The sequence below is a fragment of the Emys orbicularis genome, chromosome 3, assembly GCF_028017835.1.
Source record: "Emys orbicularis isolate rEmyOrb1 chromosome 3, rEmyOrb1.hap1, whole genome shotgun sequence".
Lineage (NCBI taxonomy): Eukaryota > Metazoa > Chordata > Testudines > Emydidae > Emys > Emys orbicularis.
The window spans coordinates 58,760,236-58,776,248 of NC_088685.1; the positions used below are offsets into that span (position 1 = coordinate 58,760,236).

The window sequence follows — 16,013 nt, forward strand, 5'->3', positions numbered from 1 at the left end:
CAAGTGTTCTTTCTGCTTTCCAGTGAGTGAAACCTTTACTACCTCAGTGGAATGAGACAGTGGCTGAAGCAATTTCTTTGACTGTGAAGACAGACAACCAGCTTCTCGACTACCTAAAGAGTGGGAGAAGTTCATAGACGGGGGAAGGGGTGCTCCATGTAGCAGCAGCAAAGCAAGACAATCTCTGGGACGGAAAGACAAAACTAGCCAACCCAAAGGGGAGAAAAGCTCACCCATGGTGGGGGCGGGGGAGAAGGGGAGACTGTGAGGCAGCCTCAGACTAGGAGCCTCAGAGTGGGGTGTATCAATGAACTAACTCCAAACCCCTCTTTTTTTGCCCGTGAAGTACTTGAGTAGATCAGAGAGTACTTCCTAGCTGTTACATCTTACCAGGAGACTTTAATCTCCTCACCTAGGAGGTGCATAAAAAGCTTTGAGGGGCTTTCCAAGCATTTACACTGAGGATGCTTTTTCGACTATTTCCAGAGACTTGTTTGGGACAAATGTAAATTCTCTCATTAATAAAGAAATCTCCAAGTCACTAGTGCTGTCCTTTCTCTCAGCTTTGTATGACCGCTATAGTGGGCCATAGTTTAGAAGAGGGAGCGGTATCCTCCAACTTTGAATCTGAGAAACGAGACCCAGACTCAATTAGGAGGCTATCTTAAGGTTTGAGAGTCTTTACTAAGGTATGTTTTTGGCAAATTCCCTCCCAGTCTATCCCTCAGTCAAAAATCATGGAGACTTCCTATACCTCTCCTTTTGCCAGTTGTTAAATGAGCTAAAGACCTATATATGCTTACGGAAGGTTCAGGGGATAAATGGCTCTCCACAAACATCCCTGCAGAGTCCAATGTCAGATGAAATATCCCCTTTATAGGGAAAAAAATGTCTGGTGCAAGAAAGTTTCCCATAAACCTTGTGTCCCCCAGTTATTTGATAGATGCTGGAATTTCAGAAAATGAGATTTTCTCTTTCTGCCTTCCTAGGAAAGTGCTAGTTGTGGTGTCAGATGTTTGACTGCGTGTGTGTGTTTTCCCTGTGTGCTGTTCTAGCTCTGTGCAGACAGCTGGCACAGCAGACCTTCAGCGAACCGCCCAATGACCACAAGATTCATTAAGGTGCGAAGGTGCCCAGCCAGGTTTATTGTCAGCGAAGCACAATAATAGCACCTGGCAGACTCTATGAGGATACTAAGACATGTATGCCCATGACAACAGACTTAGCTCAATAAATGGTGGGATTTTCCATTCCCCCCTCGGCTGGACAGAGATTCTCCCTCTCAGATACACCTTTATACCCTGATACAAACAAGTTATGTACTGCCTCTGACATAGTTAGTTACTGCTCCCTGAAGAGGCTAGTTATCACTCATCACCTTGTACATGTTGGTTCAATCAAAACATCTCTATTACGTACTGTCATCCTGACCTTATCTTTTAGGAAGGCTCAGTGTGTTCCTGTTATCCTTGAGGAATGTTTTTGTACCATCCTTGATAACAGTATGTTCTGGTACCACTTGATATTGGGATGTGATTGCATGAGTACTCTGTGCTTAGCACTTCTTAGGAATGTGTATTTTTGCAATATCAGCCCTGTTCTTGACAGATTCTGTGAGCAGGTCCTGCCTCATACCAGGCCTCTGATACAAGAGCTTATGTCTCAGACTCTCTTCCTACTACATTCCCCCGCTTTTTATCTTTTTATGGGGAGGATGTTTATCCATTGTTCCAGAAAAGCATAATGCATGGACTGAAGATGACTCAGTGGGCTAAAAATTATTTCGCCATGGTTATTTGCCTGACAAATTCAACAGGATAAAGTGCTGAATCCAGGGTTTTCCCCCATAATATTATGCCCTCTGAAGGGAAAAACAATCATACAGCTATGGTTCCTTCCATACTGGGGAATTCTATAATGCTTTGAGCACCTTGGGAGGAGTTGAGGATGTTAGCAGTAAACTTGACGGACTCCAGAGTACTGACCACCACAATAACCCTGAATAGTTTCCTCCCCACTGTAGTAGGAAGAGAGCTTGAGATATAAGCCCTTGTATTAGAGGCCTGGTATGAGGCAGGACCTGCTTACAGAATTTGGCAAGAACAGGGGTGATACTGCAAGAATACACATTCCTAAGAAGTGCTAAGCACAGAGTACTTACGCAAACACATTTTGATATTAAGTGGTTCAAGCCTCTGTGCTAAGATATTTTAGTAGTAAGTTACACAGGGAAGGGGCAGTCTTCTCCCTTAATGTCATGTTTCCTGAACGTAGTGACCTTGCTTTACCCTCTAGTTAGTTCCTTGGTGCCTTTGAGGAGTATGAACCTGGTTACTCTCAGTTTGAGAAACCTGTATTTGAGCTTCTCCACTCTGTAGATTTACAGTTCTTCACCCTGAGGGTAAGTTTCTGGGTAGCAATCACCTCAGCCAGAAGAAGAGTTCTCTTTGCCTTTCTGTAGTTCTCTATATTTGGCCTTCCATAGGGACAGGGTTGTCCTCTGTTCTAGTTTAGGCCAAAAGTCCTGTCCTCATTTAAACAAGATACCTCCATTCTGAATTTTTCAATTCTAAACAAAGGGAAACATTATAGATCCCTGAGTTAGGTCCCTAAAGGTATACTTGGATAAGAAACCTTAAAGAGAATGGATACCCTGTTCCGTTTGCTTCAAGGACTCAAGGTGTCTAGATGGTTAAATAAATCAGGTCTACTATCAAGTAGACATCCAAAGTTGCTGAAGTTCCCTGTCCGAAGATACTTTACTCCACTAGATCCAAGGCAAGCTTCTTCACTAGAGAGGGGATGTTATATCCATAGACCAGCTTTGCAAAGATGCCACCTGTTCCTTGCATTTTTTTCAGAGCATTGCTGTCTGAATGTGCAGGTGTCTGTGGGTGTAACCTTTGACCACAAAGTGCCTCAATCTGGGCTCCCCTGAGAAGCTCTCCATCTGGTGGAGTAATGCATTGGGGTTAGACGTTCTCATTCCCTTCTTCTGCGCTCCCTCTTCTGTATCCACCTCTGGGGTCTTATTTTTTCCTTGAATGTTTACTCATAGGGTACTGCTACAAAGAACTCAGCATCCGCACCATTATGGCCTCAACTACAGACAAGCAAATTATATTCCCACTTACCGCTTCATTTGCTTTCTGTAATTTGGTTAACACAACATAGACTCCTACACTACTAGGTTTTCTATACTCTGACAACAAACACGCCACCTTGGGTAGGGAGGTTGAGTAGGCCAAGATTATATTTTCTATCAGAAGGAATTAAAACTGAGAAACAGAGGACGGAGCCTTAGAGAATGTGAAAATCCTGGACAGGTTGTCATCCTGCCTGTCAGAGTGAGTGAGGAGGGAGCAACTCAGTTTCTGTCTTGATTGAGCCACAGAAATAAAATTATCTAGTATGTGGGAACACAATTTGCCTAATGGTTTTGTTGGGCTTGGATAATTAAACAATTGAAGAGACAGCATGTCTCGTTGTTTACAGGTAGGCAGGCACACCTCAGTTCTGATCCTGGACTTTTTCTCTGATTTGTTGATTTGCTGTGTGCCCTTTGCTAAGTCATTTATCCTAATTTACAAATACAGAGGTTAATACTTAGATAAGAAGGGTGTTGAGGTTAATATATGGAAATATTTTGACACGATCTAGAATTTTAATTACTGATAATGTCTATTAAGACTTTAATTTTATGATTTTTTCAAATGGAAAATCAGTGTCAAGTTTTTAAAAAACTGTTGATTGAATCATATCACACTCAGGTTTACCACCTTTGGAAGGTTTTAACTGTGCATAGAAGGGCAATTTTTAATCCTAGTACCTACTGTAATTAACAGGAATTGAGCTGTGCATTGAGCAGATGCATGCGGGGAGGGTGGGGGAGGAGGGATCCTCAGGGTTCAGGGCAATTTGCAGGAATGGGATGGCTTGCAGGTTCCAGAGCCATCAACAACTGTATGTAAATATCCACGAACATGTATACTTGGATATTTGCATTTCAGGGGAAATCCTGCATCTTCCTCCATGACTGCAGAGGGCTTTTTCTGGCAAGGGGAGAAGCTTGAAGGGGATCAAATAACCCAGCATACAATTGTGCAAACTGATAGGTTGGGGCATGCACACATTGCTAGAGACGTAGCCTCAGCACCCACAGGATCCAATTCTGTCCTCCTTCTCCTTCCCATTCCCCAGCTCATTTTAGACTGTAATAATCTCTGCAGAGAGGCTCTCTCCAGCTGTAGAGATGCTGCGCCAACCATGTGGCTAGAGTAGTTTCCACAGCCCCTTGCATATGGATCACTACAGGAGAAGGACCAGAGAATCTGCATTGTGGTAGGTCCTCTGTCCCCACTGCACCCATTTGCTGGCTCACTATACTCTGCTCCTTGCATTGCCGTGAAGGAAGCTTCCACACAGCAGATCTCTGCACCCTGTGAAGTGTGTGCATCCACTGCAAAGCCTCCCTGCAGCTTGTGTAGTGGAGCCATACTATTTCCTCTGCCTGGGGACCCATTATGACTGCAGAAGAAAGGGCAAGATTAGCCCCAGAGGCCAGATTTCTAAGCATGTATATAAGTACACCTCTACCTCGATATAACGCTGTCCCCGGGAGCCAAAAAATCTTACCATGTTATAGGTGAAACCGCGTTATATTGAACTTGCTTTGATCCACCGGAGTGCGCAGACCCACCTCCCCGGAGCGCAGCTTTACCGCGTTATATCCAAATTCGTGTTATATCGGGTCGCGTTATATCAGGGTAGAGGTGTAGATAGCCACACAAACCTTGGACAGTTCTTGGCACTGGAAGCTTGGCAAGTTATCCTCCCCTGTAAATGCTACTGAATCGTTGCATCCTTTCCCCCCCACTATCTTTCAGAAGTCCTTTTAAGGGAATCCATTAGGCACTGTGATGGTTCTTACTGAGCCCTCATGTCACCACTTCTGTGCATAAGGCAGTCTGGAACTGTGCACTGATAGTTGAAATAAATTGAGAGTTAGCAAATTGAAACGTTTTATATCTTGGTGGTCATCTAAAAACATAAGACAAATATGTGCTTATAATTATGATTCTCTAATTATTTGATTTGCCTAATTATGAACATTTTTATATTTATAGAATGAAATCATTATAAGCTACATTTTGTATATTTTTAACAAAATTAATATTTTTTAAAACCTTCAAATAATCACATGGTTGCACATCAGCACCTTTAGTTTTCCTTTGGAGTATTTTTTTCTGATTGTATTTATTAACTGTTTTTCACAGAAACGTGAAATAAATGTAAAAAACACAAGCAACATTATATTGGGGATTTTACACATATTAAAATCAGGCAATTCAAAGTTGTGGTTCCCATAGCAACTGTAACTGTGCCACATTTCATATACATATTAAGGCATAAAGGTTAATATCCCTCTATGGTAATGCAAAATTCAGTTATGCACAAGGGGGGGGGACAGACTCTCAGCTGCTGTGTGTACTATAATTTTCAATTGCCTGTCTTTTGTTGTATTAAAGTTTCAAATATAACATAGCAATAGCATGCCCTTTCTCCTTCAAGAGCACATTTTCATGCAATGCATTCTGGGTTGGGTCACTTTCCATAGGAGTCTGAAGACAATCTAAGGCCATGTCTACACTATTGATGCAGCAGTGTCGATTTAGCGGGTCTGGTGAAGACACACTAATTCGATGGGAGAGCGCTGTCCTGACGATGTCAGTACTTCACCTCCCTGAAAGGCGGAAGCTGTGTCGATGGGAGAGCATGTTCTGTTGATATAGTGCAGTGTAGACACCACTGTAAGTCAACCTAAGTTAGTGTAGACCAGCCCTTAAACTTCAAGGGCTCCTCATGTGATTAGACCCTCCCACTGATTCTATTCCAGGATGTTCTGCCTCCAAGTAGCAACACAAGGCAGCCAGAGGACTCCTGTTTTGTCAATCACTATTTTTCCCTTAACAAAATGTTTTCGAAATTGGGTTACTATATTCACTTTTTCTCCCTTATTTGTTCCCTTATATCTTCAGTCTGCACTACTAGGAAACATAGGCTATGGATCTTACAGTGGCACAGCTGTACCGCTGTAAGGTCTCCCATGTAGCTGCTCTTTGCTAGCAGGAGAGAGTTCTCCTGCCAGGATAATTAAACCACCCCCAATGAGCGGCGTTAGCTATGTCAATGCCAGTGAGAGGCTCTCCTGCTGACATAGCACTGTTCACATCAGTGCTTTGCCAGTGAAACTTATGTTGGTCAGGGGGCGTTTTTTTCATACTCCTGACTGACAAAAGTTTTACTGACAAAAGTATTAGTGTAGACATAGCATTAGTCTCCAGCTCCCAGGTTGAACTGCAAGGAGCCCATACGCTGCAGATTGTGAGGGCAGAAGAGAACAGTGAAGGACTGTAATGTCTTGTCCTGTCCTCCCTGTTGTCTTGTAGGCAAACTGGCAGATAGCTGGAGCCTGCCAGTTATTTTATTCTTATGTGAACAATAGTTTGTGGTGGAGGAGAAAGTGTTTTACAGCATACAGTAAACTGTTTTTTTGGTTTGTTCTACTGGAGTTTTTTCTTTTCTTTTCTCAGATAAATAAAAATTCTATCCTTGATTTGTCAGTTGTTTCTTTTTAGCAGTGGGAAAAGGAATGCCAGGGAATATTTCAATCAGAGAGCTGAAATTATAGTTGTGCTGTGTGTGAGTAAGTAATGGAGAAGTTTTATATTAATGAAATTCTGATTAAATAATGTATCTCACTGATGCACTTTTCTAGCATGAACACAGTCTTAGAAAATGATCCAACAATAAAATAGATGGGGAAGTACAGTATGTGGAAATCTCATTTCTACCTTCTTCCATCTCTCACATTTCTCTGTTGCAATAAGCCACACATTTCATGTGTTGTTATTGAATCTTTAATGCTGATGCTTTGATAATATTGGCCCTCAGAATGAATTTTTTCCTTCAGGCAAATCATTGTTACAGTGCTAGAGCACTGGAAAATAACTTTTTTATGGCATGGCAAAAGAGGAAGTAATTTCCATACTCTTTATAGATTTATGGATTTGCTGTGGATGTCTTTGATGCTTTTGAAGGGCTTGTTAAGACTATTTATTATTAACATGTTCCACAATTTAAGTTTGATGAATGTATTACAATGTTAGACTGTTAATGTCCACTGGTCCTTCAAGTAATAGTTATATTTTAGGTTAAAGTTGCTTCAATATCTGCTTCTCAGTAACATATACTGTACATTTTTCACTTATACAGTAAGTAAAATTCTTGGATTTTTATTATTTAATATGTATGTTAGTGTTATGGCATAACTAAATTTGACACATAATCTATTGTTCTTTAAGTGACCATCCACATGGATTCCACTCTTGTGCAGAGCAGGTCTCCATACATGCGAGATCTGATTCTTCTGGCTAGCAGCATCCATTTTAGTCAGATATTTTAAGGGGGTTAGGGAGGGTTAACTAGACCACCCTTTCTCACCATACATGAGCTCTAGCAGTATGTCCGAAACGAGATTCTGAGGGTTCAGAATCTGCTCCTTGAGTGAAGCTCTAATGCTGCTTAATGACTGGCACGCCGAGTGCCTCTTTTGTTTAGAAGAGGGACGTATTCCTCAACAGTGTTCCATATGTCTGTCCTCCTGTAAGGAGACTCAAAAAGGCCTGCCTAAAATTATTCCTCTTGGAGTACTTCTTGGCCTCCGCAGTTGAAGAGCAGCCAATGGGCTGACAAAGATAACTGGCACAGTAGTACCAACCATTAAAGAGAGCACCAACAGTACCCACCAAATCGCTGCACTATGTTTCTCTTAATACCAGCCTTCTCAGTACTTGGCACTTTGGTATCAGTCACCTTGGAAATGTGTTCCTTGGTACCCAAAGCTTCTGTACCTAGTGTTGTAATACACAGGGCAAATACAATACAGAGTTATTTAACTGGAACTGGTACTCTCCTCAAGAGGTTGAAGATGGTGATAGCTAATTTAATGAGTTACAGACTCAGCAGTGCAGCAAACAAAGGAGATATGTCTGGTACTGACTTCATCCCCCTGCTAGTTAGGTAGGATACAACAGATCCAGGCACTCTATTCTAATCTATATATATATTCTTATACTTCACCCATCACCATAGTATCCGAGAGCCTTCCAGTTGTACCTTAAGCAACATGACTAACATCTGTCATGTATTTGTTCTCTCATCCTCTCCCCAGGAGGGCCTGATAGGATAGTTCCATCTTTGGAGGAGTGTGTACTCCTTTTTCCTCATTCTCTTCAAGGCACAGAAGGGAGTCATCTCCTACACACAGGTAGGGATTCTAGGGACGACTCCATCTGCAGGAAACAACCTGGGGCTCATAGGGGCATCCCTCCTAGTATCCTCCTTTGTGCCCCCCATCCTAGTACCATCTACTATCAGCCTTAGCTCTATTGGACAGCCTGAGATATGCAGACATATTCATGCAAGCCTGCATTTTCTCCCCATTTTCAAGGATTACAACCTCCTCTCCAGAGAGGGCCGTACAGACCAACCCAGCCAGATCAGCCAGTGCAGACTATGATTTTAGAACGGAATGGGGAGGAAAGTGAGGAGGAGCAACATCTGCTAGGAGAAGAACTACTTGTCCCCATTTTAATTTCTTCCTTGTCCCCCAGCGAGGCAGTAAATCCCTGAATATCTTCCTCAGTTGACATCTTCAAGTTATTCCAGGATCTTATCAAGAGACTTTGGATATACTTGTAGAAGTTGTGTGAGAAATTTTACACAGCCCTAGATATCTTGCACCCTTTCTTCCAAGAAGGCTTACCGTGCTACTAAATGAGGGGTTGTTGGAACCTGTAAAAGACTTGTGGCACATGCCAGAATAGATATCGACCACATCTAATCAAGCTAATAGGAAGTACCAAGTCTCTTCCATGGGATTTGGATGCTTTCTATTCTAGCCCAGTACCAGGAGCTCCTGTAGTATTTCCTGTCTGATAGTTCAAAGCAGCAGGGGCTTGCCAAATATACACCCAGGGAGAAAGATCCAAAGAATCTCTACCTATTTGGATACAAAGTCTACTCTTGTGCCAGCCTCCAGATATGTGGCTGACTACCAAGCCTTCTTCTCTAACTATGACTGTCTGAATTAGGACCAACTGTCTTAGTTTGTGAACGGTACCACAAGAACATTGAGAGGAACTAAAAGTCATCATGACTGAGGGATAACTGATACTTTATACTTCCCTTCAGACTGTGCTGGACAGGTCCAATACAGAGGTTTGTACTGTAGCCACATCTGTAGTGATGAGAATCTTCCTAGCTTCAGTCCTTAAAGATTCTCAGGGAGGTCCAAACTACAGCGGAGAACCTTCCCTTTGAGGGTAATTAACTTTTTAATTCTAAAACAGTCTGTTTATTTGTTGAGGACTTCTGGACAACTCCTGTATTCTTTGGGCCTGTACATTCCAGCCCCAAGAAGGAAACAAGTGAGACCACCTGCTTCCTTAAAGCAGCATCCCTCTTCCCAGTAGTATTATCAGCCTCGGAGGGTAGAGGAGACTCAAACCTTCATGGCAGTTCCTTATACATTGTTTCATAAAGCGTGGGTTACTCTCAGGCCTTATTTCAAGTTTCTGCCCATGGTTGTTTGTGTTCCATATGAACCAATTTATTCTATTCTCAGTTTTCTTCCTGAATCCATTCTCAACTTCAGGGAAAGTTAAACTTCATATGCTTGTTATAATAAGCGTTTTCTATTGATTGAAAGGTGGTATTATTTTGTTTGTATTGCAGTAGTATTTGCAGCCTCAATTAGTAATTGGGGCCTAGTCTACATTATAATAATTGTTTTAAATTTTCCAGGGCAATAGTCATGTCTCTTTAATGTTCTTTGACTAGTGTCCTTCAAAAATAGCCATACTATACCTCTTCCTATTATGTAACTATAGTTATTTAAAGGGACATTCCCTTTTTTTAAACATTGCCGAGACTAACATTATGAAATAAACTGCATTGTTTGCAACCCATGTATTCACGCATTGAGACTTTGAAAACTGATTTGCATGATTTTTATAGTCCAAGCTGAGAGAAATACATAATGTAAATAAATAGTGAAAAGAAAATTAGATTGCTAAAACTGCCTTATTAAAACTCAGAGGATTTAATGGTAAAATAGGCAAATAAATTTGTTTACATATGACTTAATATTGGGCTTTTTGTTTACCATTTTTTAAAGTAAATGTTTAAAATCAAGAACTTGTGAACATTTTTTACTGTCTAATATCATTAGTCTCGTTCACCCTCCCTCTTATTGTTTGTTGCATCTTCTCTTAAATTAGATCGTAAATTCTAAAAGTCAAGGAATGTATCGTATAGTACGTTTGTACAAGGCCCCTTACAATCTTAACAGGATCCCTGGGCATTGCCGCAGAACATATAACTAATAATTTGATATTTCCCTTTTAAAATAGTCTCCACAGGGCAGTGGGAAAACATAGATAAAAAGTTGTTACTTAGAGAAAATAACACTATTACTGGGCTAATTTAAAAGGGTACAATAGACACAGCAACTGAAACAGGTTAAGGGGAAAATATATTCAGAGCCAATATTGAAATAAAATAAAGGAATAAAATAAACTTAATTGAGCTTAGAATAGTGTTAATCTTATTTATCATTAGGGCCCTACCAAATTAATGGTCCATTCTGGTCAATTTCACAGCCAAAGGATTTGAAAATTGGTCAATTTCATGTTTTCAGATGTTTACATCTGAAATTTCACGGGTTGTAATCATGGGGGTCCCGACCCAAAAAGGAGTTGGGGTGGGTGTTGCAAACCTGTTGTAGGGGGATTGCCACCCTCACGTCTGTGCTGTCTTCAGAGCTGCGCTCTGAAGGCAGCAGCCGCGGAGCTCCCTGGTTCCATGAGGTGGAGGTGGGTCTGATCACCCCCATACTGCTGGGAGTGCCCCAGCTAGATGCTCCATGCCGACATTCAATTAATGACATTTGAAACCATTTGAACTTTTTTTTTGTTAACTTAAAGCAGTGGCTCTCAAGTTTGAGGCTACCTTACAAAATGGCCTCAGATGCTCATATCTACCGATCAGTAAGTTGAGCCCTGACTGTGATTGACACTTTACAGCAGCAAATCAAAAAATCCTGTTAAGTTCTTTACCTTTCTTTTTAGTTTTATCGAAACAAGCTGCTAATTGCATCTGGAAGGGGGCAGTTCCCTGTACAATGATCTCCCTCCCCTCCCCCCTGCGGCTGTGAAGCAATGGGGACAGGAAGTGAGTGGCAAGGAGGGGGTGAGGAGCTATATATAACTGGGAGAGGTATCCAAGAGCAGCCATCCAGGGAAAGAGGAAGTCCTGTTCCTCCTCAGCCCGACCTGGGGTGCTCCCAGCAGCATGGCGGAAATTGGACCCACCTCCATCTCCAGAAGCCTCCTGCAGCTAAAGGAACCTCCGGGATTGTCGCCCAGCCCCGGAGCTTCCTGCAGCAGGGGAGGTACCCAGAGGTGGGTCTGATCTTCCCCGAGAGCAGCTGTGCAGGGAAAGGACAAGTCTTGTTCCTCCCCAGCCCAGCTGGGACTAGCAGCCAGGAGCTCCAGGCTGAGACACTCCCAGTAGCACAGGGAGATTGGATTTCACAGGGCAGGGCTTATTTAATGGTCCGGGACACGTTTTTCATGGCCATTAAATTGGTAGGTCCCTATTTATCGTCCTTATAATTTATTATTTTAGTCTAATGGTTTTATTCTGTACAGCCACATCTGCAGTTTGACATGATGTAGTCTTTTGGCCAGGAGAGGCCATTTTAATGAGGTGTCTAGCCCTTCAGTGCCATAACCAGAGAAGTCTTTGCTTCTGCTCTCAGCGAAGGATACTCCCAGACTGATTCCTTTCTTATTCTACACAAAATACTTTAAGATGCAGATTCTATAAGTTTTTTGTATAAAGTGTAGCCAGCACATAAAGTTCCATGAAACCCATCCATTCAACTTCATATTATTTGCCTACCAAGTTCAGTGTAAGAAAGTTAATTTCTTAATATATGGTGTAATGTGTATTCAGTTGTCACATATTCTTTCCATTTTTTCTAAATAATGATGTAAAATTTGATGCAAAACAATCTATAGGTGGTCCAGAAATGTCAACCATATTTTATAATATTTTTACATATTTGTCTACTTTTAGGAACATACCTTTCTCCACAGTCACTGTTTATATTAACAGTAATGTCCATGTTTTAATTTGGTATAGTCTCATCAACATCATAATCCTGAATCCTGCTAGGAGTAAAAAATAACAATTGATTTGTGGGCATGTTTTCTGTAAGATGTAGCCTACACACTCACATGTCTACCCATATAGCAGTTATTAGAAAATCAGTTATTAAATGTGGGGGGGGGATGTAAAATGTTTATACAGCATGATTTTGTTATATGCCTTCATCCAACTTCCATCATCTTCCAGGATTATCTAATTTGGACCTTAATCCTAGAAACACATTCTTGTATGCACAGCTTTACTCAGATGAGTAAATTCATGCATGTATATAAATATTGATATGTTCCAGGGCCTTAGATTATAAGTTCTGGACAGGTCATGAACCATGTTATTTTGTGGCTGTCAAGCACAATGTACACACCTACTTCTATAGAAATAAATCTCTCTCGTTCTAAAAAAAAAAAAAAAGATACCTAACATCATCTTTTTTCTTCATGTGAAGAATGTATTCCATATTTTGAATAAATATGGCATTGTAAGTAACTTCAAGCATTATCAAATATTTAATTTGCCCTAGTTGTTCAAATTAATGTATTTGATAGCTCTCATGTTGAGTAGCCCAAAACTTTTGGGAGCTAGATGTAGGATAACTATTAAATTACCATTCATAATACTATAGTGCTGGTGAGTGTTGAACTAAAATTGTGAAAATGCTTGCAAAACTGTATTCCATTAAACTGATTAAGATGCCATTGTGGAAGTCTTAAAACTGTATTTAAAATGTTCAGTTCTTAATTATATTGATATAATGTACTTTTAAAATTAGAAAAGTCCTTTCAGAATTTGCAGATCTGAGATATTGTATTTCAGTGATTTGCTTCCAACACTGAGTCTCTTTTTAACCAATGACAATTTAAGTGATTTGATTTATATATTCATATTTTACAATTATTAAATTCTTGTTTTAATAGAGGTTTCCACTTTAAAACTTGACTCCATTATCTTTTTAAGATGGTCCTCCTGAAGCACCTGTTACAAATGGAAGCACCACTACCGTAACAACACTGAACGATGACTTGGATATCTTTGGCCCAATGATCTCTAATCCTTTGCCAGCAGCTTCTGTACCTCCTGCTCAGGTAAACTTCAGAAAGGTGCATTTGCATGTTGTTTTCCTCTTTATTGAATTTTGTTTTGAAAAATGCCAGACCAAACTTTTAGACTGAAATCATCTACTTTTATAGGTACAGCTATCGCATTAGGACAAGCTTTCCCACACTGCCTTACCAACATCTTAACCAGAACTAGAGAGATCAACAATACACAGTGAGAGAGAGTAGTTTTTCCTCTATGCCCATTCAATCTTTGGCCTCTCTGAGATTGCCCAGGAGGGTGTGGGTTGTCCCAGTTCTTGTCATGTGGACTTCTTGCACTAAGAACTGGACAAAGAACACCATCTGATGACATGTAGACAACTAAGCTGTCACCAGATGTCAACAACTTGTGATCTCAGAGCAGGCGTGGATTTTATCTGGTGAGCTAGATGTGAAAAGCAATATCATTCACCAATCTGCTGACTATTTACCCGATTTTGGAAGGGAAAGAATGGATACAACTCTAATGGGTTTTTTTCTTACTATTTAAATGTAGTCTGTTGTTGTTACTGGTTGGGGATGTTTTGATTTTTAATGTGGTTTTGGAGTTTAATTTGAAACCTACTTTTTATGATTTTTTTTTTTTATAAATGCACAATTTTCTGTAAAATATTTCTTTAAATGGATGGATCTTTGACTTTGGGGGCTAATTACATTAGCTGGCAGCAGGAGAAGGCTGTTATCACAGAGTTGGGGATGAACTGCTGGACCTGGGAGGGAACCAAGCCTGGCCCAACTGTCTACTACACCCCTCTCCTGCCCTAAAATAAGGAGTCCCCCCATGTGGGAATCCCAGGTTGTGTGGAGGCAATGGGATACCACGGCCATATGTTGAGTTTGGGTAGGGGTAGGGTAGCAGTTATGGAGAGAGCCTGGCTCAATTTCTCCTCCCTGCCCCCCTGGGAGATGAGGGAGCTTCTGCCCCACGTGGTGCCCTTCAGAGAATGAGATGCTGGGGTCAGTGTCTGCTGCTGCTCTGACAGCAGCATGGGCTCGGCTCTTTAAAATGTTCAGTAGTTTTGACATGTTGCAAAAATTTTCCTGAGGAAAACAAGTGAGAGAAGGGAAATGGTGATTTTTAGCATGTCACAACTCAGCTAAATCTCAGAGGAATGGAAAAAAGAAAAGGAGGTTCCCTGCTGAATATCAGAGGCCTGCTGCAAACAACGGAAGTGTTCATATTTCTCAAAGAAAAGGTTGTGAGAATACTGTAAGGGAGAGTGTCAGGCAGCCTAAATAGAGGGTAGCTACTAGCTCCACATATAATATTGCTTTCTGTGACCCTTGCTTGTCCAACGACCTATACAATATGTTTCTCCTTCTCTAGGAGTCCTAGGCTGGTTTTGTGTTCCTTCTCAGGGTATGTCTACACTACCCGCCAAATCGGCGGGCAGCGATCGATCCAGCGGGGGTCGATTTATCGCGTGTAGTCTAGTGGCGATAAATCGATCCCCAAGCACTCTCCCATCGAGTCCTGTAGTCCACCGCTGCGAGAGGCGCAGGTGGAGTCAACGGGGGAGTGGCAGCAGTTGACTTACCGCAGTGAAGACACTGCGGTGAGTAAGTCTAAGTATGTCGACTTCTGCTACGTTATTCACGTAGCTGAAGTTGCGTAATTTAGATCAATCCCCTCCCAGTGTAGACCAGGTCTCAGAAACCAGTTGTAGGAAGTAGCAGGATTCAGTCCCCCATGTGTAACAGGGCTTCCTTAAAAGTCCTTGAAAATAGTCTGGAAGTCTTTTTTCTGCAAATTGGATCCTGAGCCTAACTGGCTTTATGCTTTTAAAATTTGCAGAAAAAATTCTTCCTGGGCTTGAGTGGGGGACTTGATCATCCAAGATAATCCTTGTCCCCACAATCCATGATGCTGTAAAATGTAAGGCGGGAGAGGTGACACAAGAAGACGACCAGAAAGTGCTCTGCATGTGCAGCCCTCCTTGAAGGGAAAAATCTGCCTGCTTTGCTAGGTCCCCCGCAGAAGGAGCAGAGTCCAGACAACTGAGGATGGGCCAGGTCCCTCTCCAGTCATCCTAGGCAGACTGATCCCATAGTTAGTGCCTGGCATGGGCTGTGCCAAGTAGGTTGAGCAGGCAACAGGAGACCCTTTGTTCCATATAGAACAAGTCCTGATTCTGAAGGAAGAGGCTGCAGAGAGTGCCAAGGAACAGGGGGAAAGTAGCATTAGCACTACTTTCTCCTGGAGTACTTCACAGTGGAGTGGCTCCAGCACCTACCACCTGCGGCTCCTTAAACACTGCTCACCCAGATTTGACCTTCCCAGTTTGGGATAAGCTATTTTGCCATGGAAACACCGGACGTATGTTCTCCTACAGGGAACTAGCCAGTATGAGTGGTCACAGAGATCATTGGTGGTTCTGTCAAGAATTCTGTCTGCCTGTGCTTACTGCTAGCAGTGGCCCTGTAGAGACTCCTAGAGCTCCTTTTATCTCTTCAGCAACCAACGGATCTCCTTACAGCCTCCCAGCCTTCAAGAAAGGGAGACATCCTCTTAAATATGCTATGCCGTACTTCTCCAAATCATTACAGAAGAGATTTGCCATTTGATGATTAAAAAGTACATAAGGAGAAGCATTTAAGCCAAATTTAACCTATTTCCTGAAT

General features: G+C 41.7%; 1 protein-coding gene across 2 annotated transcripts in view; it reads left to right on the forward strand.

Moving 5' to 3' along the window:
* Positions 1–16,013, forward strand: part of SMAP1 (small ArfGAP 1) — a 237,438-nt gene that overhangs the window by 200,501 nt on the left and 20,924 nt on the right. For both annotated transcript variants that reach the window (XM_065400523.1, XM_065400524.1), the window contains one exon: positions 13,249–13,376. In XM_065400523.1, coding sequence (XP_065256595.1) covers positions 13,249–13,376 — 128 coding nt within the window. The remainder of the gene's footprint in view (positions 1–13,248; positions 13,377–16,013) is intronic.